The 24,667-nt window shown below is 61.7% G+C and overlaps 1 protein-coding gene across 5 annotated transcripts in view; it reads left to right on the forward strand.

Annotated features, from left to right (window-relative positions):
* EIPR1 (EARP complex and GARP complex interacting protein 1) overlaps positions 1-24,028 on the forward strand; it is a 118,926-nt gene extending 94,898 nt beyond the window's left edge. For all 5 annotated transcript variants that reach the window (XM_019453201.2, XM_019453216.2, XM_019453231.2 and 2 more), the window contains 5 exons: positions 6,602-6,701; positions 17,256-17,392; positions 19,958-20,125; positions 21,370-21,537; positions 23,540-24,028. In XM_019453201.2, the coding sequence (XP_019308746.2) occupies positions 6,602-6,701; positions 17,256-17,392; positions 19,958-20,125; positions 21,370-21,537; positions 23,540-23,714 (748 nt within the window). In that variant the 3' untranslated portion in view covers positions 23,715-24,028. The remainder of the gene's footprint in view (positions 1-6,601; positions 6,702-17,255; positions 17,393-19,957; positions 20,126-21,369; positions 21,538-23,539) is intronic.
* The last annotated feature ends 639 nt before the right edge of the window (positions 24,029-24,667 follow it).

The following is a 24,667-nucleotide window of genomic DNA, read 5'->3' on the forward strand; positions in this document are numbered from 1 at the left end:
GGGCCCTCCACACTGGCGCTCCCTGTGCAGCCAACGCCCGACTGCATCCGACAGTGTCGAGCTCAGGGAGCGCCGACTTTGTGCGGGCCGTGCTCAATACCGACTCGCCTGTCTTCCCGAACCTGGGACGTTGGCGCACCGCTGTTAGCCCCCGGACAGATGAGGATCTCAAGCCCAGAGCGACTAGAAGTCGCAGGCATGCATACAACGGAACTTGGGTGGCCTTTGGGAAGAATTCTTTGGGAAGAATTCCGTTTCCTTCACATGGAAACTTACCCAAGACACGTTTAAAGTAAAGCCGCACGCGACAGAGTGATGTCACCAGCGTGTCTGCGGATGTGACTGGGGTCGTATTACCCGCGTCAGCACGTGTATTGGCAGAGACCTGGACGCTTGTCCTCTGTCGTGGGGGTTCTCTCCGCTGGGGGGCAACACAAGAGGCTTGCACTTCCGTCAAGTTTAAACACTCTTAACGAGCACATATGACTTGAAGCTAGGGTATAAAATGTGGCAGCTTCAAACGGGATCTCGGGGAGGCCGGGGCTATGGCTTCGTGTGTTTTATTCAGGGGAGAGCTCCTTCTTCGCCCACATAGGGCCACTTATTATTGAACTTGTTAGTCACCAGTGTACGTGCTGCTGCAGCTCAGGTAACAGGGAGCGTGAGGCAGGTGCCGGCAGGACGCGTGCAGTAGCCAGAAGGGAGGCAGGCAGCTGCCGGCAGACTCCCGGACTCCGCTGGCATCGAAGCAGACCCCAGTATAAAAGGCCAGTGACTTGGGGCCCTTTCATACGGGCCCCAGCGCTGTCCCACAGAGGGAGAGGGATGCAGCCCGGTGCCAGCCAGGGCGCGGGGACGGGTCGTCTCGGCCAGGCTGCGTGTTCGCCGCACGGGCAGAAAAGGTCCACGGGATATGCCGCGTACGCTTCAAAGGAAATCTACCCCAAATGCTTGCGGTGACTAGAAGAGACCAAGGTTAGCGGTCCGAAGCAGCAGTCTCCAAAGTTCGGTGTCAGAAGGAGATGGTTTTCTGTCACGACCGTCCCGTCTCCCCCAGCACACACATCTGCGCTGTGACGAGAGTTTCACAAAATGCCACCTATCGTGAAAGCAGGCGAGTGCGAGCAGGGGGGCTGGCTGTGGCACGAGGAGGCCCGTGCCTGGCCACCTGAAGGACTGCGTGTGGGGACGAGGATTCTGGAGCAGACGTCGTGGGCGGAACGGCCTTGGTGGAGGCTGCAGGTGCATCTCGTGTTGTGTCGTCCTGTCTCGTCACGTGCACGGCGGACTGTGCTACTGGGCCATGTGAGACCGCCAGCGGGGCCTGGAGCCTTCACCACTGTGGCGCGGCTCTTCTCAGGGGGAGTCCCCCGGTGGTTGGAAGTGGGCTGGTTGGACAGACGGCTCAGACCCCGAGCCTGACAACCTTCTGCGTCCCACGGCATGTGACGGGTGCCCCAGATGTCATTGGTTCTGCTTTGCTCGTGCCGCCCTCCTGCTCTCGGTGGCGCCCCAGCTGAAAGTGGTGTTCCTGTAAGAACAAGACCTCGACAGGTGTCTGTATTTTGGCGATGGGAGAGCACACACAGGCCCAGAGAGGGACTAAACTTGGGCTGTTGGTGGGCCACGTTCTCAGCTGACGGGGCAGTTAGTAGGAAAGTAGGAGCCAGGCAGACGGCGTTTCCAGGCAAGAGCTGGACGATCGTGAAGCCGAGGGCGAACTCGGTCAGATTTGTGCCAAGCGAGAAGTCAGACATTAAAAATAAGATTCAAAAGCTTCATCGCTTTTTTTATGTAGAATTTGAGAATGATACACGTAAGCAAATGACTCCCAAGGTTTTGCTCGCAGGAGAATTGTAACTCTGGAGATGGAGAAGGGCGGGGGTGCCGTGGATATCGTGCGCTTGGCGTCTAGGGTGGCGTGGACCTGCAGGTAGAGGTGCCCGTGGGGGGAGGCGTGGGGCTGCGGGGGGGGCAGCCGGGCGGCTCAGTCTTGGCTTGCTGGGCAGGAACCCCCCCCTGCAGTTCAGCGCCCGGAGAGGGGGGGAGGGGCGGCCGGGGCGGACAGGGAAGTGCGGGCACCGATCTCACCCCGCACTTGGCCCGCGGGGTGTGCAGCGGCCCGCGGGAGAGTTGGGGAGCCAGCAAGACTGCCTCTTGATGAGGTGCCTTCGAGACTAAGTAGCCAACCCTCTTGCATGGGTTCCAAGATGGACCGATGCTCACTGCGTGTGCTTGATAAATAGGCTCTCCGCCCAGCTTTATCTTTCACGCGTTAAAGTGCGCTGGACACATGCCGAGAGGGGGCGTAATTAATTCTTCATTCACGATTTCCCTCAACATCTCTTTGTTAAGTGCCTCTCCTGTGCGGGTCAGACTCTGTGCTAGGCGCTTGGTATTCAGCAGTGGGCGAGTCTGGGCTTGTGCTGAATTTGTAGTCTGGCCGGGAAGCCAGCCACGAATGACCAGGGGCCGTCGCTGACCCAGGACAAGGGTAGTCCGCGTGGCCTCCGGGGGTCAGGCCTGGTGGACTTGGTGTTTCAGTCAAGCCCCTTCTGCCTTCCAGAAGCCCGTCTCTGTTGGTCCTGATCTGCAAACAGCTTTTTTTATTGAACTGGCCTGTTCTTTCCAGGTTCAGACCTGGTCCTTGAGGAGGGATGGCCGTCCGCACGCAGCCTCGGGTCTCTGGAATCGATAGGATCCCTGTGTTCCTGTGTTCAGATTCTGGTGAATCTTCTCTCCGGTCCCTTCCTCACTTTGCCTTGACATTTACCTCTGCTGAGACGTGGGGGCATCGCAGAGCCATGACTTTTTAGGGACTCGCCTGTCACTCCTCGGAAGACGTATGACCACCTGGACGCGCTTTTCTACAGGCTTAGCGGGCCTCTCCCGGGCACTCGGTCTCCTGGACGTCCGCCAAGAATAAGTCTTACCCGGTCTCTCCAAAGGCTGATTGTGGTAGCGCTCGGGGCTTAGTTGCCACACAGTCTTCTCTGCAGTTTGGACTCCATCCTCCAGGAAGTGGGTATGAATGCACCTTGCTGAACAGGAAGAACTAGGAAATGAGTCTTCACCCCTCCTCTCCCCCCCCCTCCTCTCCTCTCCTCTCTTCCCTCCCTCCTCCCCTTCCTCTTCCCTCCTCCCTCCCCTCCTCCCCTCCCCTCCTCCCTCCTCCCCTCCCCTTCTCCCTTCCCCTCCCCTCCCCCTCCCCTCCCCCTCCCCTCCCCTCCCCTCCCCCTCCCCTCCCCTCCCCTTCCCCCCTCCTCCCCCTCCCCTCCCCCTCCTCCTCCCTCGTCCCCTTCCCCCTCCTCCCCTCCTCCCTTCCCTCTCCCCTCTCCCCTCCTCCCCCTTCTCTCCTCCTCCCCCTCCCCCTCCTCCCCTCCCCTCCCCCTCTCCTCCCCTCCCCTCCCCCCCTTCCCCTACTCTCCCCCTCCTCTCCTCCTCCCCCTCCCCCTCCTCCCCTCCCTCTCCCCTCTCCCCTCCTCCCCTCCCTCTACCCTCCTCCGTCCTCACTTCTTCCCTTCACCCTTCTCCTTCTTCCCTCCCTCCTCTCGTTCCTCCCTTCTCCCTCCTCTCTCCTTACTTCCTCCCTCCTCCCTCGCATGTCTCTCTAGTCCCTCTCCATCCTTTCCTCCTCCCTCTTCCCCTCACTCTCCTCTGTCCCCCTTCCTCCTTTCTCCTTCTTCCTCCTCCTTCTTCTCTCCTCCCCCTCCCCCCTCCTCCTCTCCTGCCCTCCTCCCTCCTCCCCCTCCCTCCTTCCTCCTCCCTTCCCCCTCCTCCCCCTCCCTCCCTCCTTCTCTCCTCCTCTCCTCCCTCCCTCCTTCCTCCTCCCTTCCCCCTCCTCCCCCTCTCTCCCTCCTCCCTTCTCCCTCCTCCTCCCTCCTCCCTCCTCCCTCCTCCCTCCTCCTCCCTCTCCTCCTTCCTCCTCCCTTTGCCCTCCTCCCTCCTCCCTCCCCCCTCCCCTCTGCCATGGGTATCAGTTTTTATAGCATGCCCTGTGACCCACATTCCTCCTTCAAACACCCTGCTGCTGTCCGGCCCACGTGTTTGCTCTGTGGTCTTGGACATCGGAAGCAGATGTGTTAGGACTGTGGGCAGACGGATGGGGAAGGGGAGGCTCTGAGTAAGGGCTCGAGAGACACTGCAATTTAAAACATAAAACAAGCACATGAGCTTTAGTGGAGGGATTTTGATTGTGCAGATGCCTTTAAAGCTTTTTCTTGTTTTACGGTTGTTGGCTGTTTTCCCGGCCCTCACGCACTAGCGGTTAGCTAAATGTACTTTGAAATGGTCTCGTTTTTTTATGCGGCTTCTCTGCTCTTACCTGGATTCTTCACTCTTCCTTGAACTTGTGAGCAAGTATTGATCACGTGCTGTGTGCCTCAGACGCCGCTGGTCACGACGGGACACGGGAACGGGCTTTGACAGCCTGGGGCTACTCCCCAGCAGACTTTAACCTGGCCGGGGAAGCCACGGTCAGAAAAGTCGTGGTCCGTCTTTGGCATCGAATTGGCTGACTCTTACCCTATGATTTGTTACTTTCCCGGGAATCTCTGGCTTTCTGGTGTTTCTGTTAAAAATTCCACAAATCCCTGTCACTCAACTTCCTGACTGTAGCGTTGCTGACCCTGGATGGTCAGTTCCTGTCCTGTGGTCATCCCCATGGGTCATCCCCATGGCTATGCGGCCCTGCCCTGCCCTTGTGTGTGTGTGTGTGTGTGTTTGTGTGTGCGTGCGTGTGTGTGTGTTGGGGTGGGGGGTGGATGTAGTCTGTGAGTGAGGTCCGGTGAGGAGCTCCTCGTAAGTCCTCCTAGGTGTACCGCTCCTAGAATATCGTGTTGAGGGTGGCATCTTTTTGTCCCCACAAACCCGTATGTTGAAACCCTCATCTCCGGTGTGTTGTATCAGAAGGGGGGGGGGCCCCCGGGAGGTAGATGCGGTCTGAGGGCGGAGCCCTCTGGGTGGGATAGGGGCCCCTCTCCCTCTCTGCTGCACCCGGGACACTCGAGAAAGCAGCGGTCCTCGGCAGAAACACCCTCGCCGGCTCCCCGATCTTGCACGAGTGTGGGAAGGAAATGTGTGCCGCTCAGGCGGCCGGGCCGGCAGGGATCTGTTGCTGCAGCCCGGGCTAAGGGGACTGTCGGGCACAGGTAAGTGCGGTGTTCTCTCCCGGGACAGGCCGGCGCCGCCCCCTTCAGCCTTCTGTCCCGGTTTGTGTTTTCCCTGGCGCTCCGTGTCAGGCGTGTGAGCTCTGCAGGGGCTCACCTGTGCAGATGCACTGCCAGGACGGACTTCGGCCACCTTGCTTCGGGAAGCATCTGAATGCAGAGATCGGGTTGGCCATCATCGCAACAAAATCGGAGCGGATTTCAGAACCTCGCTTCCTGGCGTCTCTTCCAGCTGCTGTGTTTTAATTTTATGGGCTGGATTTTGTGCATTTTTCGCCCGTAGTGTTAGAAGGATGTGCTAGGCCGTGTCTGATGCAGGAATGATGTACGTGGTCATAGTGCTGTGAACTTCACGTGCGTTTCTTCAACTGTAAAGGAGAAAGACGTTGTGGTTTTGAATTGTGTTAATGTTGTGATTAAAAGTAATCATAGCTGTGCTGACGGCCTTGAAAAGCTGGTGTGAGGGACTTGCACCCGGGGCTGCCCCCGCCCCCCGTCAGTCAGTATCGTGCTCTGTCTCCTGGCGTCCGCGGTCACCCCCGCCTGGCGTCCGTGGTCATTCCCACGTGGCGTCCACGGTCACCCCCCACGTGGCAGCGACGTTCTCCTCTGTATAAGCACTTGAGGGATTCATCAGGGAGACAGGAACCCTGAACACTTTTCATCTCCACGGCTTTACCACGGAGGTGATGGGGTTTGTGATCTTTCATCAGTGACTCACGTGTGTGTTATCAGCTGGGGTAGCTTTGGCTGCAGGTGACAGGACACTGGCTCAGACTGGCCGGCACGTGATGACATTACGTGACGTCATAGGCAGGACCTCCCACCCCCACCCCCCCCCACCCCACCCCCCCGGTCACTGTGTCAGCCACGTCCTTGGGTCTACCAAAGACGTGGGCATCCTGCCCCAGACGGCAGTGTCTATCCTGGGCCTCCTCGAGCCCCGGCCCCCAGCAGGCCGCTTCCTGTCCACCTGGCACAGCTGGTCATCTGTCCGTCCCTCCATCAACAGGAAGACACATGGGCTCCGGCAGCCACAACGAAGCAGCCCAGGCTGGGGGCCGAAACCACAAACCTTATTTGTCACGGCTCTGGGGGCTGGAGTCCAAGGTCGGGGCATCAGTGCGGGTCCCGGCGAGAGCCCTCTTCTAACTGTGTGCTCAGGTGGCGGGAGAGAGAGAGAGACCACAGGGAGAGGCAGCGGTGGGGGGGTCACGCGTGTGCCGGTGCCATCGCGGCCCGCACTCACCTCCTCGTACCCGGAGGCCCCGGAGGCCCGGAGGCCCGGCCCCCTAACCGCGGCCGAGTGGGGAGGACGGACGTTCAGCGGGAGAGGGCGCCCGCGCGTGGTGGCTTGCAGTGGGTATGGGGCAGCCACAGACACAGGTGCGGGGCCTCTGGCGTCAAATTAATGGGGCTTCCTCTTCCTGCAGTGTGGTGTGGGAGCCCACGGGGGACGGGAGGAGAGTCATCTCGCTGGCCGACAGCCACATCCTGCTATGGGACCTGCAGGAGAGCTCCAGCCAGGCCGTGGTGAGTGACAGGGCTACGGTTTCCCGTGTTGTGTCGTTTTATATGTTTATTATATTTTATTTTTAAATTTTTTTTAGTGTTGATTTCTGAGAGAGCGAGGTGGAGGTGGGGGCTGGGGGGGGGAGGGCAGAGAGAGTGGGGGACAGAGGACCTGAAGCAGGCTCTGTGCTGACGGCAGAGAGCCCCATGCGGGGCTAGTTTAAAAAGTTTTTTTTAATGTTTATTTATTTTTGAGAGAGAGAGCATGAGCCGGGGAGGGGCAGAGAGAGAGGGAGACACAGAATCCGAGGCAGGCTCCCGGCTCCGAGCTGTCAGCACAGAGCCCGACGCGGGGCTCGAACCCACAAACTGCAAGATTGTGACCTGAGCTGAAGTTGGTTGCTCAACCTACTGGGCCACCCAGGCACCCCTTAAAAGGTTTTGGTTTTTTTTTTTTTAATTTTTTAAATGTTTATTTATTTTTGAGAGAGAGACAGAGCATGTGCCGGGGAGGGGCAGAGGGAGAGGGAGACAGAATCCGAGGCAGGCTCCCGGCTCCGAGCTGTCAGCACAGAGCCCGATGTGGGGCTCCAACTCACGGACCGTGAGATCGTGACCTGAGCCGAAGTTGGACGCTTAACCGGCTGAGCCACCCAGGGGCCTCTACGTGTTGTGTGTTTTTAATGGGACCTATCGGCTGAATTGAGAATACACGTCTTGGTTCGTGTGTGCTTAGAATCCTGATGTTGGTTAGGAAACGCTTAGTGCACGGACAGAGCCAGCAGTCAGAGAACTGTGTGATTGGCTGTCTCCGGTGAACGCTGTCTGGGACCCGGGCACACGTAAGACTCAGAGCCACAGGCTGACACATCTCTGCCCTTTGGCCCATTTGCCATCCTGACGCATTTTCTCATTTCCAGTGTGTTGTCTTTTCCACGGACGGACACTGGAAGTCTGGTTGGAATCCTCTTTTAGGTAGGAGCGGTCATAAAACGCTGATTTCCTGGTGCTCGTGACCTGTCAAGTGTCTGCGTGAGTTGTAAAGAGGGACGGTGACCTGTGACCCGTCTGCCCTGTGGCCTGTGACCCCCGGTGGCCTTGCAGCTGGTCTTCTGCTCACACACGTGCTCGCGCCTTCTCACGGGTTGTAGTCCTCAGACCGTGCACGTGTGGGACAGAATGCAAATACCGGCCAGAGTCCTCCAGCCGAACGGGACACTCAAGGGGGACCTCGTGCCCGGGGCCGTCCCCTGTGGACCTGCAGGTGTGCGGGGGGCTGGCCCCTCACCCCCTCCTGTGGCCTTGCTGTGGCGTCTGGGTCACGGGCGCAAGCTGCCTCCCGACCCTCCCACGCACCTCTCGTGGGCGTTGCTGCAGAGCGGACGGGGGGCAGGAAGGGGCCAGTCCGTTCCCGCTGGACTGCGGGGGGCCGGAGAGGCCGGAGCGGTGACGGGCCCTGCACGCGTGTGTGCGTGCACTCGGTGCCGCCCTGCCCCCTCGGCAGCCCATCCTGAAGCCAGACGGGGACGCCTGTCCGGACCCTCGGCCGTCTCGGAATGACGCCATGTAGGGGGATTGATCTGTGACTTATTTTCTGCGGAGACCAATTTAGGCTCCTCTGCTTCGTTTTTTATCCGCCGTCAGCAGTTCTGTCGACAGCACTTTGCGGCCCTCTGCCGGGTGTTTAATACGGAAACCTTCCTATGGATCCTGGCCACCTTCACATGCCGCTCCTCGGGGTGTTTATTGCTGGAGGGTATCGTCTGCTGCGGTGAATTGAATCCTGTGCTCGCTGCATCATTACCTTTTGCAATTAAATCGGAGGTTCTTTGCCATTTGTAATCATTAGCAGAGCCGGGGGGGGGGGCGGTCTGCAGGGGGAGCTTCCGTGGGGTCCCGGCTCTGCCGAGGGCAGAGGGGACGCCTCCCTGTTCTGGTTCCCGCTCCTCTGTCTCCAGGGCCCGGTGGCTTCCAGCGGTGGTGGGAACAAGTAGCTTCCCAGGTGCAGCGAGCGAGCGGCCGAGCAGGAGGACGATGGGCGCCTTCAGAGTTGACTGTCCTCTTCCTTCCGGCCGCGCGTCCGTGTGAGGGCTTCTCGAGGATGAACCCAGCGTCACCTGCTCGTCTGTATGCACCCAGGGCCACGGACATTCAGGAGTGCCTCTCTGCAGGAAGAGAGCGGGCGTCAGGGACACCAGTGTTGGTTCAGAAATGTGGTCTGAGGTTGAACACACACCGGGAGGATCGCCTGCACGTACACGGGGGAGGAGCTGGTGGTGACGGGAAGGTCGTTCGGTCCAGCTCAGGGCACGTCCACTGTGCCAGGAAGTAGACAACACACGTTTGTCCTTGGGGACGGGGAGACAGGGACTGCCGGGTGGCAGCTGGGCCTCCCTCAGGACGAACGCACCAGGTGGCCGGGGCCCTGGGACTCCTGGCCCCGGGGTCCCCCTCTCCCGTGGGAGCCCGGCTGTCCCCTGCCGTGCTGTGACCCCTCCTTGCTCCCGGCCTGCGTCCCCAGACGTGTCCCTGAGCAGAGAAGGAGGCTTGTGAGGCCACTGTCATCTCCGATGCCAACTGCTCAGCAGTAGCGAGGCCGCGGGCCAGCGGGCTCCCCTCGGAACCCGTTCTCCTGTCCTGGCTCTGCCCTCTGCTGATGCGGCCCAGCACGGGGACCTCGCTCCCGGCCCCCCGGGGCGGTGCAGGCAGACATGGCCACTCCGCCCCACGCCGTGTCCCTTTGCTCTCTGCCCTTTCGTGTCGTCAGCGGGACCTCTTGCAGACGGAAGGTTGTCATCTTGTTTTTAATAGACCTAAGTTTTGGAGAGGTTTTAATGGGTTCCCAGCAAAATTGAGGGAAGGGAACAGACACTCCCCCCGACCTCACACGCACACCTCCCACCATCTGCGTCCACCCCAGAAGGACACGTGCTGCACTCGCTGGGCCCGCTACACAGAGCTGTACTCCCTCGTCCTGTGTCCAAGGTCTCCGGTGACGTGGTGGCTCTTTCCCTGTCTGATTAGAGAGGAGGGTCGAGCACCCATTGCCCAGAGAGTGCGGATCCGTCCCGTGTGCCTGTGGTCACGCAGCAAGTGTGGACGGCTGGTGCTGAGGACACACGGGAGGGTTGGAGAGGTCCCCAGACACCCACCACGTGGCTTCGAAGCCGTAACAGGGCTCACGAGGTGTTTCCACAAATCTCTGTCCCCTCGCTAATTGTAAAGCAGTCCACGTTCATGTAAAGAAAGACACAGACCTTGGGGTCACAGAATTCGACGCCCTCACTTGACAGTTGAGAAAAGTAAGACCCAGGGAGCCAGGGGACGTCGTGGAGGCTGCAGGGTTTGAATGGCAGATTGGGGACTGCGGTTGTGACGCCGCACGAAGTGTTTGCCGTGGCCCCGCGCGCGTGCCTCTGAGCCACGTTTGCACCCCTCCCCGCCCCCCCCCCCCCCCCCCAGGGCCCGAACCTCGGCGCCTGGCTGTCCCCACCGGCCAGTCGCGGTTTGTCTGCGAGGGCGGATGTGATGTTTGGAAATGGTCAAGATTTATTAGGAGGAAGATCTCGTAAATAAGGTAGCTGCCCAGGCTTTGCAAAACCGGCCTGTGCAGCACAGGTTGCAAGTCTGGAAGCTGGTTTTGTTGTGAGCCTCATACAAAGCGGTCCTGCACAGATGAGAGCACTCGCTGCTTGCCTGCGGTCGGCGGGGCGGGCGGGGCTTCAGGCAGCGGTCACCGCGCTTTCTGTCTCCGGATACTTGTTTTTAGAAAAAAGCCGTCTTCTTCAAGAAAACACGGGGCAAGTCGTTTCCTAAGTTGCGTATCTCATGTGGCATAATAGCTACATATGGCTTTGATTTTGTAAATGTCGGAGACAGCTAATATTCTTTAATCTTCCAGTTAGATCTTGGAAGAAATCGCCAAATACAAAGAGCTAGGCATCGGTGTCTGGCAAAGTGTTTGCTTCCCAGGTTCTCAAAAGACTTCTTTCTAGTAAGAGCGGATGATAGAGGGGAGAATATGTTGCACACACGGGTGTATTTAAGGGACGCAGCTGCCGCGGCCGGGGGAGCGAGGCGTGCGTGCCTCAGTGGTGCCAGGCGGTGAGCCCTGCCGCGGCCCGGGGCTGTCTGAAGAGGGGCACGTGGCTGGGCTTTGAACGCAGACGCACGGCCTCTGCCTTCCTGCACTTGGCCGCCCGGTTCTGGGGTGCGCAGTGTATGGCTGATTGAGTTTCAGTTCCCAGGCTGGCTTTGCTGCGATGGGCTGGGCCGGGCGTGGGCCGGCAGCGGGCCGGCAGCCGTGCAGAAGGGAGCCCTGGCAGGCACGAGGCACAAGAAGGACACACTGAAGGCCATGGCTCTGTGGGGTGGGGGTGGGGTCCAGGCAGCCTCCCGAGCTTTGGAGTCAGGTCCCTTTCCCGCCACCCACAGGGTGACTTCGGGTGAGTTGCTTGGCTGCACTGGCCTCAGTGTCCCCATCTGTAAAGTGGGGACCGGTTTCCACACGTATGAAGTGGCCCTTACGTGAGGACAGCAGGCCCCTCAGTGCCTGGCACACAGGCCTCACTCGCCTGTTGGCCGCACGGTGGGGGTGGGGGTGGGGGTGGGGGCCGGATGAGCGTCTGGGTGAGTGGATGGGTACGGCGGCCAGAATATGCAGTGCTTAAACCTGGGCTGTGAACGAGAGTCGCTGACTAGGATCCCAGTGCGAAGGCCAGAGGTACAGGGAGAGAAACCGAGATGCCGAAAAGCAGTCTGTGTTGACTTGATAATTAAATTCCTCCCCTCAGAGCCAGCAGGGGGGATCACAACTCACACGTGAAGGGCGCGTGTGTGATCGCTGCACTGCTTCCGGGCTTTTGAGCCCACGTTTCGTAAAAGCTTCCCCCTCTCCAAAGAACGGCCTGTGATTAGATCTCTGTCCCCAGCAGATCGCCGGAGTCTGGTTGGCGCGACAGGAGCATTGGTTACGTTCTAGTTCGTCTTGGTCAGGAAATTGAAATCTGCACTCACAACGTTTGCGGTGTCGAGTGTGGGGCTGAGGTCAAGCCTGCAGGTGTGGGAGCAGGACGCACGGTTTCCTCTGCAAAGAGAGCTCAGGTTTTAGAGCAGCAAAGGGGCAAAAGCCCTCGTAGTTCTGTTCCTCCTGCAAATAGAGTGCTGTTTGCAATACGCTAAAAATAACTTTAAAACGGCCTCAGATTCCCTCCCCGGTGCTGGCATCTAATACCCTGTGTGCATTTTCAAAGACAGGCTGGCTCTGGTTCCCAGGAGGCCAGCTCCGCAGAGCCTGGAACACCTTCTCCCGGGGAACAGAGTCCCCGCAGCAGTGTGGGGCCCGTGCAGCCACCCCCGTGACCCTGGACAGCTTGGGGCGGAGGGGTGGCAGGACCCCCCTCTGCCTTCCTCAGGGCCTCTGTGCACACCAGCCTCGCGGCCAGCCCTCCTCTCCCACGCCTCTTCCACGTCTGAGGGCAGTGACCGGCTGGGGCTGTCCTGTTGAACCCGTTCCCGTCACCCCATCGACCCTGATGACTCACCCCACGCCTTCTGTCCACCCCTGAAGACAGACCAGGGCTCCGGGCATTGTCCGGGCCCTGGAGGCTCTCATTTAATTTCCACGGCCCTGCGGGGTGGGCTCCTGAATAGCTCTGTCTCATGGGAGAGTTATCAGAGGGAAGCCAGGCTCGAGGGGACCATGCCACTGGCCAGGTCGCTTGGAATCACAGCTGGGGCTCATGCCCAAAGCTGGGGCTGGAATTTCCGGCCTGAGAGAGGCAGGGGACACCCGATACTCGAAGGAATGCCCTGTTGGTGTCATCTCAAACGGGCACTGTAGGCGTGCCAGCATGCGTTTGGCTGCAGGACAAAAGAAATGACTTAAAGACTGAGGGAGTTTGCTGGCTGATGTGACAAGGAACGTGGCTATAAAGCAGCTCTGGGTTTGTCAGTCCAGTGTCTCAATAGCATCAGGACCCAGCCGCTTGGCACGCTTCTCTTGTGCTGCAGTCACACGGTGCTGCTGTCTCCCGTCACGCTTGCAAGGTGACTGCGGTGGCTCCAGCCATCGCATCCAGACTCCCACATCATCCACAAAGAGCAGACTTCTTGCCTGCATCCTGTTTGTAAGGAAAGCCCTTCCTGGAAGTCCCTCTGTCCTGTCTTCAGACACCGCCACGTGCGCCTGCCGAAACCAGTCGCCGGCAGGGACACAAGCCCGTCACGTGTGCCTTAGAGCAGCCCCCTAGTCCCCGGGGTGGGGAGGGGCCGCAGCCCTGCCATTGCGTCCCTTGCCGCCCTCCTTCCACGGGGGGGGGGGGGGGTGGCCCTTTCTCAGCCACTCTCCCGGCATCTTTGGCGGTGGCCCGCACGTGCCTCTTGTCTGCTGTGCTCCTTCCGCCGAGCCCGGCGCCTTGTCAGCCCGGGGTCTGGGCACAGACAGTGTGGCTGTTGTGCCTGGAAACACTTTGCCGGCTCTTCTTTGTGCCCACGTGGCCGCTCACGGCAGCGCGAGTCGCAGAGTTTTGTTCGCCAGACTTGTGGTGTTTTGTTCACACGCTGGGGCGGGTTCCGTCTGTGAAGAGAGGTGTGGGGGGCGGCTCTAGTCCCTCCCTCTGGAGCAGGAGGCTCGGGACGGGGTCGTTGTCGTGAGTGTTGAAGAGCGGGGTGCCGCGTGAACTGCACTCTGGGGTTCCTGCACAGCTCTGTCTCCGTGTCACCAGGAAACCTAAGCGTGTGCTCAGTCAGCCTTAGAACCTACACGGCGAGGTCTCCTTCCGGCGGTCTTGCAGAGGGACCTTGGGCACGGCGTTCCCGCTGCCCTGGGCGGATCGTGTGCTAGGGAGCGCCCAGGTCCTGTTCCTGCCCCACCGCTGTGTGAGACACGGGGCGTCGCCCACCCTCTCTGGTCTCAGATTTTCCGGCTTGACGTCAGGGGGCTAGACTGGCCCATCGCTCGTGGTCTCCCCTCTCCTCTGGTAGGCACTCATGTCCCTTATCTCTAACAAATGACCGGGAACGTGGCTGCCTCCCGCAGCCCCCACCTGGCACGACAGTTTCTGTGACCGTCAGGGACCTGGAGGCCGGGCACCCCTGGCGTCTCTCAGGGGCCGCGTGCAGGAGTCAGTGTCTGGGTCTCATCAGAGGACTCGATCGGGGCGGGGGGGGGGGGGTTGTGCCCCAAGCTCAGGATACCGTTGGCCTGGGGCCTCGGTTCCCTGCACACGGGCTTCTGAGTGTGGCCGCCAGCCTCATCGAAGCCAGTGCGGCACTGGGGAACCTCACATGGTGTAGGACGCCCCTCGGCACAGAGGGCTCCGTCGGTTTGAAGGCCGATACCTAGGGAGGGCCCTGCCCGCCACGGGCTGTCCGGCCTCCTGCCCTCAGGCCATCGGGCTGACCTTCCACGGACCCTGCCCACTCAGCCTACACCGCCTCCCCTCTGCCCTTTGTCCAGTCAGGATGTGTATGTTTCCCGTCTCTGCCTCACTGTGCCTGCCTCCCTCTGCTTTCACCGATTTGAGGTGTGTGCGGCCTCAGAGGCCATCCCGGGTCCTCACTGTGCCCGGCCTGGCCCCTCCAGCTGGCCCAGCGCTGTTTCCTCTGGGATGTCCGGATTTCCGTTGTAATCTCTCATCCTGGCCCTGCCACGGGCTGGCTGGGGTTTCCTTGCAGTTATTACCCGTCTATACCTGGGTTTCCTCATCTGTGATGTGGGTCTGTTAGCATGTACGTCGTGCGGCTGCAGTGACCTCACCAGGACAGGACCGCGCGGTAGCTGATAACCAGTTAGCGTTCCCACCGGAGCGAGCCTCACGTGGAGTGCTCACCTCTGCAGCAGGGGGGTGTGGTGCGGGCCGGGTCACCGGCCCTCTGTCCACCTGTCCCTCTGCCGTACTCGGCGTGGCCGGGGCCACTCGATGTGCTTGCTGACGGCCGCACCGCTGGTTGCTGGTTGGTTGATGGATTAATTGCCAGCTGCCTTCAGAAAGCTGGAAGAGTCCGGAAGCTGGAGGCCGGAGGCTGGTTCTGCGGAGTGAGCTTTGGAAGCAGACGGTGCTCGTTAGTTTTGCCGACTTAACCTCTCCGAGGGGCCCTGATGGAATCAGAAGGGACACGAGTGCCGAGGGCTCGGTGACGAGGCTCAAGGGTCATCCGTGTCCGGGGCGATGCGGTGACGCTTCCCCACCAGCCTGTGGACAAGTCCCCCTGTCGAACGTACATCCCCTTCTTCTGAAGGTGTGACCTCGTGTCTTTACCTTTCTGAAGCCTGCGGTGACGAGCCGGTCTGTGTGACAGAGAACTAGGGAGCCGTGTGTTGAGTTCATTGTCCTGCCTGCTGATCTGATCTAACCCGTCCTCGGCAATGTGGAATAGCACCTGGAGAAATCTTGTTTGATTGATTTATTTTTTCCCTAAAGGAGAAACTGCGAGCATACTTCTTAGCCAGTGCCGGGAGTGTGGCGGTTGAAACCGGCTGGCCCGGCTCAAGCCCCCATGGGTCTCTGGCGCCTGGTGTGGAACCTTAGCGTCTAGGCCGCGATGCCCCCTGCGAAGCGGGCACCTGTCTTCGCCTCCCGCCTCGTTCTTACTCGTGATCCTCCGTGGCGCGGCCTGTAGGTCCCCGTCGTGAATCGCCCGCCACCGTTCCGTGTCGTCTGTGGCTTGGTGGGGGTGGCCTGCGTGCCCTGCGGGGTCCCCCGGGGGCTCCGTGCGGGGCCACCTCCCACAGACCCTCAGGCCTCGCGTTCCCAGGGGCCCTGGCGCCCGGGCTGCTGAGACGGCCCGAGATGGGCCGCGAGGTCTGGTGCCAGAGCAGGAAGGGCAGAGCCCCGCCCCTTCGGCTAAGTGCGCCGTCCGTTGTCCCCACGCGGTCCGCCTGTCCTTGTCACCCCACCTGCTTGGCCGCCGCCCGCTGGTCCTGGTGGCACCTGACGGACTGGGCCGGGCCACGTCCCTCCCCAGGAATCTCTCAGAGAGTCTCAGGGTCGGCCTGGTCTTCTGTGGGTGTCTGCTCTGGGTGCCGCTGCCCCTGCCTGGGGGCTGGAGGGAGCCAGAGCAGCTCAGAGCGGGTGCGGACAGGCACAGGGGTGAGGGGTGAGGGGCTCTGGTGTGAGTCCCCACGGATGCTGTTCCCGATGTCGCCCCGAGACGCCCCGGGTCCCGGCTCAGCCAAGGCCTCCTGTTCCCAGGACCGCTCTGCCCCTCGTGACCCCTCGCCTGACCTTGCTCTTCCGCCTGTGGCCCCGAGCCGCTGCCCTCGGTGTCCCTTCACGGCCCCCAAGAACTCCCGGCACACGTGTGGGCCTGCGTCCACTGGACCAGCAGTGGTCAGCCTGGGAAAGCCTTGTGTTCATTCTCCACGTTCTCCCGTCGTGAGCTCGTCTGGCCTCGGCCTCTGTCCCCAGCCACTCCCCCCGTCATTTCTGGGCACGCCCCGGGCCTCCTTGGGAGATGGCTGCCCCCTGGGTGCTGTCCTGCCCTCCGGCCGCGTGACTGTGGTCCTGCTGTCCCCAGAGCGCCGGGCTGGTCGTGGCTCTGCTTCGTGCACGCCTCGCCAGCACCGCGTCCCCGTGAGTAGGACGGACACAGTACCTATTTCTTTTCTTTTTTTAAAATTTTTTTTCAAGTTTATTTATTTTGCGAGAGAGGCAGAGAGAGCACAAGTGGGGGGCAGAGAGAGAGGGTGAGAGAGCACCCCAGGCAGGCTCCGTGCCGTCAGCCAGAGCCGGACTCGGGGCTCGAACTCGTGGACCGTGAGATCATGAGCTGAGATCAAGAGTCGGATGCTCAACCAACCGAGCCACCCTGGTGCCCCCTCCCCCTTTTTTAAATTTTTGGTTTTTTTCACAGTACCTGTCTCTTGCCTGGAACGGAAGTAACCCTTTAACTATGTGCCGAGAGAGGATTAATAGGTTGTCCTTGCTGCCCATGAAGGCAGAGCGGAGACCTCACCTGGGGTGTTGTGAGGCAAAGGCCCAGCTTTGCCAAGGAGAGGGCTTGGGGGCGGGCGGGGGCCAGGCCCGGGGCAGCTGGGTGGGGGCGAGGGAAGGCCTCCCCTAAACCCGGGAGGCGCATGGTAGTGGTGGCGGCTTGGGGGCCTGCGGGGAGCACGGGCACTGACCGCCCGGCTGTGCCCGGGGGGACATCGTGCCCGTGTACTGTCTTAGAGACGCCCCTGCCGTCCCGACTCAGGACGCAGCGGGCACTGGGCGCCGGGGCGCGTGTGCCTGGACCTCGCCGGACGGGACGTGGCCGTCGGGGAGGCCAGGTGACTGAGTGGCTGGGCCGTGCTGCCTTCGGGCTGGAGCAGGCCAGCCCGGCACACCCTGGCAGGTCTCCTTCAGCACGGGGGCTATTCATATGCTTTCTATTTTTGCCGTGCTTGGTTTTATAGCTTTTTCCAAATAAGGTTCAAACGTTTTTGCCTTTTAAGGGGGGGTGACAAAGACAGAACTCCCTAGTTATTTTCCATAATGTCCCGTGCGTGCGGGACGTCCTCTCAAGCTTTGTGAAAAAAGGTTCACGTTACTGTTTTTCTCTTCTTCCCTTGGAACACCACCCAATTCCCAGCTGGCCGGTTCGGCGTCCCTGGAAGGGAAGGGACAGCTGAAGTTCACCTCGGGACGGTGGAGCCCTCACCACACCTGTACCCAGGTGGCCACCGCGAATGACACGACCATCCGAGGGTGGGACACGCGGAGCATGAGGTCAGTGGCTGTTGTGACTCGTGGGTGTGCCCTGGGCCCTGCCCCCTCTCCCCTCCCCTCCTCATCCACGAGGGGGCGACTCTGAGTCCGGCGTATTTGGGTCACACAGCGTGTGTGCACGTGCGCTTGTGTGCTTGTGTGTGTGCGCGTGTGCCCTTGTGCGTGTGTGCGCTCTTGCTTTTGCGGGAGGCCGTAGCTCTCGCTTTGTCTCTCTGCCCCGCCTGGAGCTGGCAGGCCCATCACAGTGGACGGGGTTCCTCAGCTGCTACTGTTCTGTGTGGACGTCCCTTGACTGGTGGCAGTTTGCACTGAAAAGTAGGACTGGGCTTGTGTAGCTCCTCGCCAGGGGCAGGGTGGCCGCTGGGCTCCTGGTCCCCGTGATTAGCGAGCACAGGGTGACAGGTGCAGCCCCAGGTTCAGTTTGGGGAGGTGCCTGTGACCGTGTCTGTGCCTTTAAGACACACGCCTCCCGGGTAACCGACTTTGTCATTTAAGTCATTATGCGCCGCAGCCAGTGGTTCTAATGGAACAAATAAGAGTGATTTTTCTGTTCCAGGTGTGGTTTGATAGGCAAAGGAGTGATGGGGTGCACATCTGTTGCCGTGGCAACGGGAGCCGTGCAATCGTTCTTAAGATACAGTTTACCCCTCAGCACACCGTCATTTATCACCGAGGCGCAGAGACGGATGTCGTGAAATAGCTTGTGTTGCCTTCAAGGGTGGGGCACAACTTTGAATGTAGTTCTGCGGCCCCTCTGGAAACTCAGGGGCTAATAAATAATCAATTGCCACTTCCTCGGGGTGTGAATATTGCTTGAAGCCGGAAGCTGGCGGCCGAAGGACGTGCCGCCTGAAACCCGTCTCTGTGGGTCCCGTGGCCTCCTCGTCCTCTGTTTTCACTCTTCCTTCAAGGGCGGGAAGAACGACAGTCTCTGGAGACCAGAAACTCCGCGGCTGCTGTTGCAGAGCCCGGACAGAGAGCAGGCGGGGTGTGGGTGACGGTGCCTCATGGGAACCCCCTCGCCCCGGTCTTCTCCGGGGACGAGCCCCGCGCCTTGCTGACTCAGTTCTCCTTCTGCCGACGGCTCTGGTGTTCGCCTAGCCGGGGTGCTTTTGATGTTGTTTTTGGAACGTACTGTGCTTTCGAGCCAAAATCCCTGCCACCAGGGCACACGGAAAACCCTCCGTCAGGGCTCCGCGCACGTGCGGCTGTCCCCGCAGCGCCCTAGGACCTGCCACGGTTGTACTTTCATACATTTGCCTGTTGCACGTGGAAAGTCTTCGGGGTGGGCTGTCTTCTTTTAGGAAGAAATATTAGGGTGTTGGAAAGGTGCAGGATACAGGAACCGTTTCAAGGTTTAAAATGGTGTAGGGCCAGCAGGCCCAGCGTGGGAGTAGATGGAAGGAAATGACTTTCCCCACCTCGAGGGCGCGGGAACGCATGGCTGCCAGATGCGCAAGGAGATCCCACCCGCCGGCTCACCAGCGAGGAAGCCGGGGGACTGGGGATGGGGCGTGGTCGCAGGGGAGGCCCGGTCACAGCCAAGCGGGGATGCGCTGAGAGCGCCGTGGGCGTCCATGTGGTTTCAGCCACCCTGCAGCCTCCCTGGATGCCCTGCCCCTCGCCTTTGGGTGTCTGACATCAGAAGGACTCCTCGTGTGGATGGAATGTTCTCATTTCCCACCCTGGGAGGAGCAGCTTGGAGCAGTGGAAGTCAGGTTTCCGTTGGGTCTGTGCATACACGTGTGTGTGTATGCACGTGAGTGTGTGCCCGCGTGTCTGCACGTACAGATGTGTGTGTGTGCGCACACGAGTGGATGCACCTGTGTATGTGTGTACATATGCGTGCATGTCAGTGCACGCACACTGTGGACGCACGTGTGCAGATGTGTGCCCACGCGTGCAGATGTGTGGGTGCACGCGTGTCTGCGTGTACAGATGTGTGTGCGTGCCGCGTGACCGAAGTGAAAAGCGCCCCGTGTCTCCTGTGTGGCACTGGGCCGTGGTGGAGGTGCCCCCAGCGTCAGTGCCACGAGGGGCTGTGAGCGGATGAGGGACAGCCCAGCCACAACAGGCCCTGTCTCCTTCACTGCTCTTTATGCTTTTCCAGTTTTTTCCTTCCGTGCCCGTGTCTTGTCTCCCGCCACCAGCACCGCTGTGCTCCCACTCTGCCGCCGACCTGTTCCTTTTCTCTCTCTGTGTCCTTCCGGAACTCGGTCGGCTCTCCTCCCGTCTCAGTCTGCCCCCACTCCTCAGGGCAGGGACAGCCCCTCTGACTCGCTCTCGTTCCCGAGGTGCTAGGTCGCCTTTGTGACGGTTGTGAACCAGTGTCCCTTCCTCAGCTCGGGGGGGGAGTCACAGGTGTGCTCCTGAGGAAGCCTCGGCCTGGGCTCCGCCGGGAGAGGCACTGAGCGGGGAGCCCCGGCCTGCAGGCCCGTGGCGGGACCCGTGGTCCCGGGAGGCTGGCCCTCCACGGGGAACGGGAGGCGGTGCGAGTCCGCGGAGTGGAGTTTTCACGCCTGCGTCGCGTTCCGTGTGCGCCCCCCCCCCCGCTTTCTCCCGCAGTCAGATCTACTGCATAGAGAACGCCCACGGGCAGCTGGTGCGGGACCTGGACTTCAACCCCAACAAGCAGTACTACCTCACCAGCTGCGGGGACGACTGCAAGGTCAAGTTCTGGGACACCCGAAATGTCACCGAGCCTGTGAAGACCCTGGAGGAGCACTCGCACTGGTAGGGACTGGCTGGCGCGGGGCGGGGCGGGCGGGGCGGGGCATAGAGAGCTGGCCGCTGGGTACTCTCCCTTTGGAAAGGCCGCTGTGAAGCGCTCAGTCGACCTGCTTTTACTTTTCCTAAAGAAACACTCATCCCGGATCCGAACGTTTGGGATTCATCAATGTAGGCAAAGAAGGAAAACGTTCCGTCTGTGTTCTGTGGAAGGAGTGCCAGTTGGGACACGCGAACATGGTGTGTGTGGCTGTTCACGCGCGTTGTTTGCGGTGCTGGGAAGCTGCAAACCGCCCGAATGCCCATCAGGAGGGGGCCGGTTAGTCTGGCCGCTGGGGGCTGTGCAGCAGGCGAGGCCAGGAGAAGAGCTGCGTGTGCGGGCACCGAGGGTGCCCGACAGTCGTTCCCGAGGCGTTTAGTGTTTACCGTGTGTCTGGTACTTTGTGAGCACTGAGAGAGCAGCTCTAGACCAACGTGCGTGCCGTGAGCTAGTTTTCATTCCAGTGAGGCGTGTGTGTGTTTGTACACGTGACTGCCTGTGTGAGTGTGACTGCCTACGTGTGTGCACGCTTGTGTGTTCACGTATGTGCATGTGCGCATATGTTCTTGTGTGTGCACGCTTGTGTGGACATATGCCTCTATACTTCGTGCGTGTGTGTGTGCATGTATGTGGAAGAAGCATCTAGAAGAACGGGATTGCTGTCAGGCGTCCTTGCTCAGGCCAGGGTGGGCAGGTCACAGGAGAGTTGGCTTCTCATGGTCTGTATCTGAGTTCTTTGAATTACTTTCCAGAAGCCACGATGTTTCTGCAGTCAGAAAATTAAAAACCCGAACGCTGGAGTAGAGTTCGCCAAAGTCAGCGAGCGGCTGTGATTGCTGTGGTCGAGGGGACGCCCGTCCTCTGGCTCGGCTCACCGAGCTCCCTGGGCGGGCACGTCGGTGGCGCAGACCCAGAGCACGCTCGCGGCCCCGTGGCAGCTGTTTGTGGACGTTGCCCTGGGGTCTGGCTGACCTGCCCTCTGCTTCCGGCGCAGCTCTTGAGCTTAGGGTTTTGGGCGCTTCCGTTCGGTCCCGTGTCTGTTTTCCGGGAGCTCAGAGAAGGTTTGGGAGAAACTCGCAGTGAGCCCAGCCGTCTGCTGGGACCTTCCTAACGTCGCACCATGCAGTCTGGGGTCGGCCGCCTGACGTCCCCGCTGTGACCCCTTCCGGGAAGGTCCGAGCGCTGCTAGACCCGCCTCCTTGCCTCGCAGGGTGTGGAGCGTCCGCTACAACCACTCGCACGACCAGCTCGTGCTCACGGGCAGCAGCGACAGCAGGGTCATCCTGTCCAACATGGTGTCCATCTCCTCCGAGCCCTTCGGCCACCTGGTGGACGACGACGACCTCAGCGACCAGGAGGAGCGCCGTCCGGAGGAGAAGTAAGGGCACGGGCTCCCGGTGGCGCGGGGCTTCCTCTCCCCGACCGCCGCGCGGTCCGGGTGGCTCGTGGCGGAGGCGTCCGGCAGGTGGTCGGGGAGGCTCTTGCTCCTGCCCGCTCGCGGGTCACGGTTCTGGAGGATGTTGGCACCTGCCGCGGGGGAGTCGGAGTCGGGTCACGTTGGCTGACGTCTCCTTGCGTGGGTCCTAGAGGAGATCTTTCCGGTGTCTTTCCGTCTCCTGACAGCCGTCACTAGTCTTTAAGCGTGCTCTCTGGCCTCGATCCCTCCGCCGTCCCCGTGAGCGAGAGATCGCTGTCGGCGTCCCCTCCCCTGGCGTGGATTTGAGACATGTGGCTCAGTTGGTGGCAGCGGCCCTCGCCGCGGCGGGCGTGGACCCCAGGCCGGCGCGCTCGGCCCCCAACCCCAGCCGTTCCCCTGTCCTGCTTCAGCCCGAGGTTGCACACGGAGTGTGGTCAACCTTGATTCCCCTCGTAAGTCGCACCTCCTGGTTGCACGTTTCCAAAACACTCCTTCCTGCGCTGTTCTCCAGTCCTGACTGCACCTGCTCAGACCGGGGCTCGTGCTCCCGAGAGCGGCCCGGCTCCCGGGGGCTCGGGGCTCGCGCGGGTCGCGCTCCTGGTTAGTGCCGAGCAGGGGTGCCCCGGCCCCAGGCTCGAGTCGGAGCCTCCGGCTGTGAGTGGAGTGCGGCTGCGGCTTCTGTCAGCCGCGTGGAGTGTAAAAGGGGACATCTCTTGTTCGAGGAGACTGTTGTCCGTGCGGGGAGCTGCCTGCAGAGGTCCCGTGTCCCGGTTCCCGGGGGGGACGGTGTGGAGTGGGCCCCGTCGAGCCCTGCCGTGAAGTAGGGCCGGCCCTTCCGTCGTGAGGTCCTTTACCGCTCCGTCGTCCGAATTCTTCCCGCAGCTACCTGAGCTCGGCCTAACTTCACTTTGAGGCCAGACCTCCGTGCTTGGGGCCTTTCCCGCCTTTGTCTGTCTCGTGGCTTCAGGTGTGCTCTGTTCAGGCACGTGGAGCCGCGCTACGGGGACGCAGGAGCGGTCGTTTGGGGCAAGGACCGGCCGACCGCGGTGCCGCTGGCTTTGGCGCCCCTCGCCGGGACAGCTGTGCCGGTGCCGGTGGGACTCACGGCGTGCTGCCCTCCACTCGGGCGGCTGCGGAGAAGCGCCTGAGCGGGGAGGCCGGCCGACGCGGGGACATCATCCCCAGGGTCCCCTAGCCTTCCTGCTCCCGTGGTCCGTCCGCGTGGCTCACTAAACTCAGGAGAACAGAATCCCCAGGACGGCTTTCCTGCAGCGGGTGGAACACGGCCCGCTGGGGCACGGCGGGTCGGCATCGCCGGAGGGCGGGCAGGGCTGCCGCGTGAGCGGGCTGGAGGGGGGGGGGGGGTTGGGTCACGCAGAGCTGGATGCTGCTCGCTGGGGAGCGGCACCCTGCAGCGTCCAGGAGCGCGGGGTGCCGTCCGAGTAGACGCTCCCCGCGAGACGGGAAGAGAAGCGCCTGAGGGGCCCCTCCGAGTGGAGAGCGTGCGGCGTCCTGTCATCGTGGGCACGCAGGGTCTGCGCTCCCCACGCGTGTAGCGTGTCCGGTCAGAGTTCCTGAGGAGGAGAGCCGTCACCCCTCTTCAGAGGGCGGTGACACGGAACCCCGGCCGAGGGCGTTGCAAAGCCACACCGGCCGGCTGGCAGGGGGCCGCGCCGGCAGTCCCCAGGGTCCTTTCTGCTTCTCGTCACCCTTCGCTCAGCCCTCACGGTTGTTTCCTGGCCACCGTCCCCTGAACCGTGGCCCCTCGTAGACTCCCCGGCACCTGCTGTCCCACAGCCAGAGAAAAGAGTGTCCCCGGGCGTAGCGCGGATTCCGTCCGCCTCCGCGGGGGGCCCGCTCCTCACGGCCGTGTGAGGGTCTCTGTGCTCCGGGAGGAGCGGCCCCGGCGGCCCCTGCAGGACGCGCCCCCGCCTCGCTCATGCGTGTCCCTGGTGCCTTGCAGGAGTCAGGAGCCCCCGCAGGACAGCGTCATCGCGACCTACGAGGAGCACGAGGACAGCGTGTACGCCGTGGACTGGTCGTCCGCCGACCCCTGGCTGTTCGCCTCCCTGAGCTACGACGGGAGGCTCGTCATCAACCGGGTGCCCAGGGCCCTGAAGTACCACATACTGCTGTAGCGCGTCCCCGGCCGTCCTCGGCCGGCTCTCCCACCCCCGCATCTGTTCGGAGGCGGCTGTCCCCACAGGCCGCTCTCCGGGAACCGGCCTCACCTGCGTCCGCCGCGGGAGCCCCCGCGCCTGCGCGGCCGGGCCTCGGCGAGGTGCCCCATCTTTGGGGATGGCGCCAGGACGTGCTGCCCGTCGGTCACCGTTGGCCTTCTCTGGTCTCTTCGAGGGTGCCGGGAGTGTCACTGAAAGAAAATAGTATCTGTTTCCGTAACATTAACTCCTGTTTCTCTTGAGATTAAAAGTAACGTAAGCAAGGCCGCGCGGCCCGGGCTTCTGGCTCATTCTTTCAGGAACCCTGCCCCGCGTGGCCCTGTCACCTGCTCTCCGCTCATTTTCTCTGGGCCTGACCCGTCCGTGCGCGGATCGTGGCGTCCGCGTGGCCAGCTGGGGGCGCTGACCGTGGCCGGGAGTGAGTGTCTCCCGTCAGCCTTGGCCGCCGTTCCCGGGTCCTGCCCACGTGGTGCCGATGGCACCGGGGGAGGCAGCTTCTTGTCCCCCAAAGCCACACGCCTGCCCTCGTGAAATCCCGTGCCATAGTGCGGACCCCCACTCCTCGGTGAGGCGGACACGGGACGTGTGGACTCGTGCCCGGTCCCCCGCCGTGGGCCCACGGGTCTGTGCTGCCCCCGGGTCGTGAGCGCTGGCTCGGAGGCGTGCAGCCCACCCTGCCCCTGCGTAAGTGCCTGGTGGGGGTGGGACACGAGGAGACAAGCCCCCGTTTTCCGAAAGCACAGGAGATCCTTCACGTGTGTGTGAGTCCTTCAGCCGGAACGAGAAGGCCCATCGGAGCTGCCCCGACGTCCCCCTGCAGGTTCTGGCCGCGCCGGGTCCGGGCCAGGAGGGTAACCTCGCTGCCGCTGCTTCTGCGTAGTGTGCCTGCCCCTCCGTGCGGCCCTCAGGGT

This window comes from Panthera pardus, unplaced genomic scaffold (assembly GCF_024362965.1).
Source record: "Panthera pardus isolate Hobbes unplaced genomic scaffold, ASM2436296v1 HiC_scaffold_26, whole genome shotgun sequence".
Lineage (NCBI taxonomy): Eukaryota > Metazoa > Chordata > Mammalia > Carnivora > Felidae > Panthera > Panthera pardus.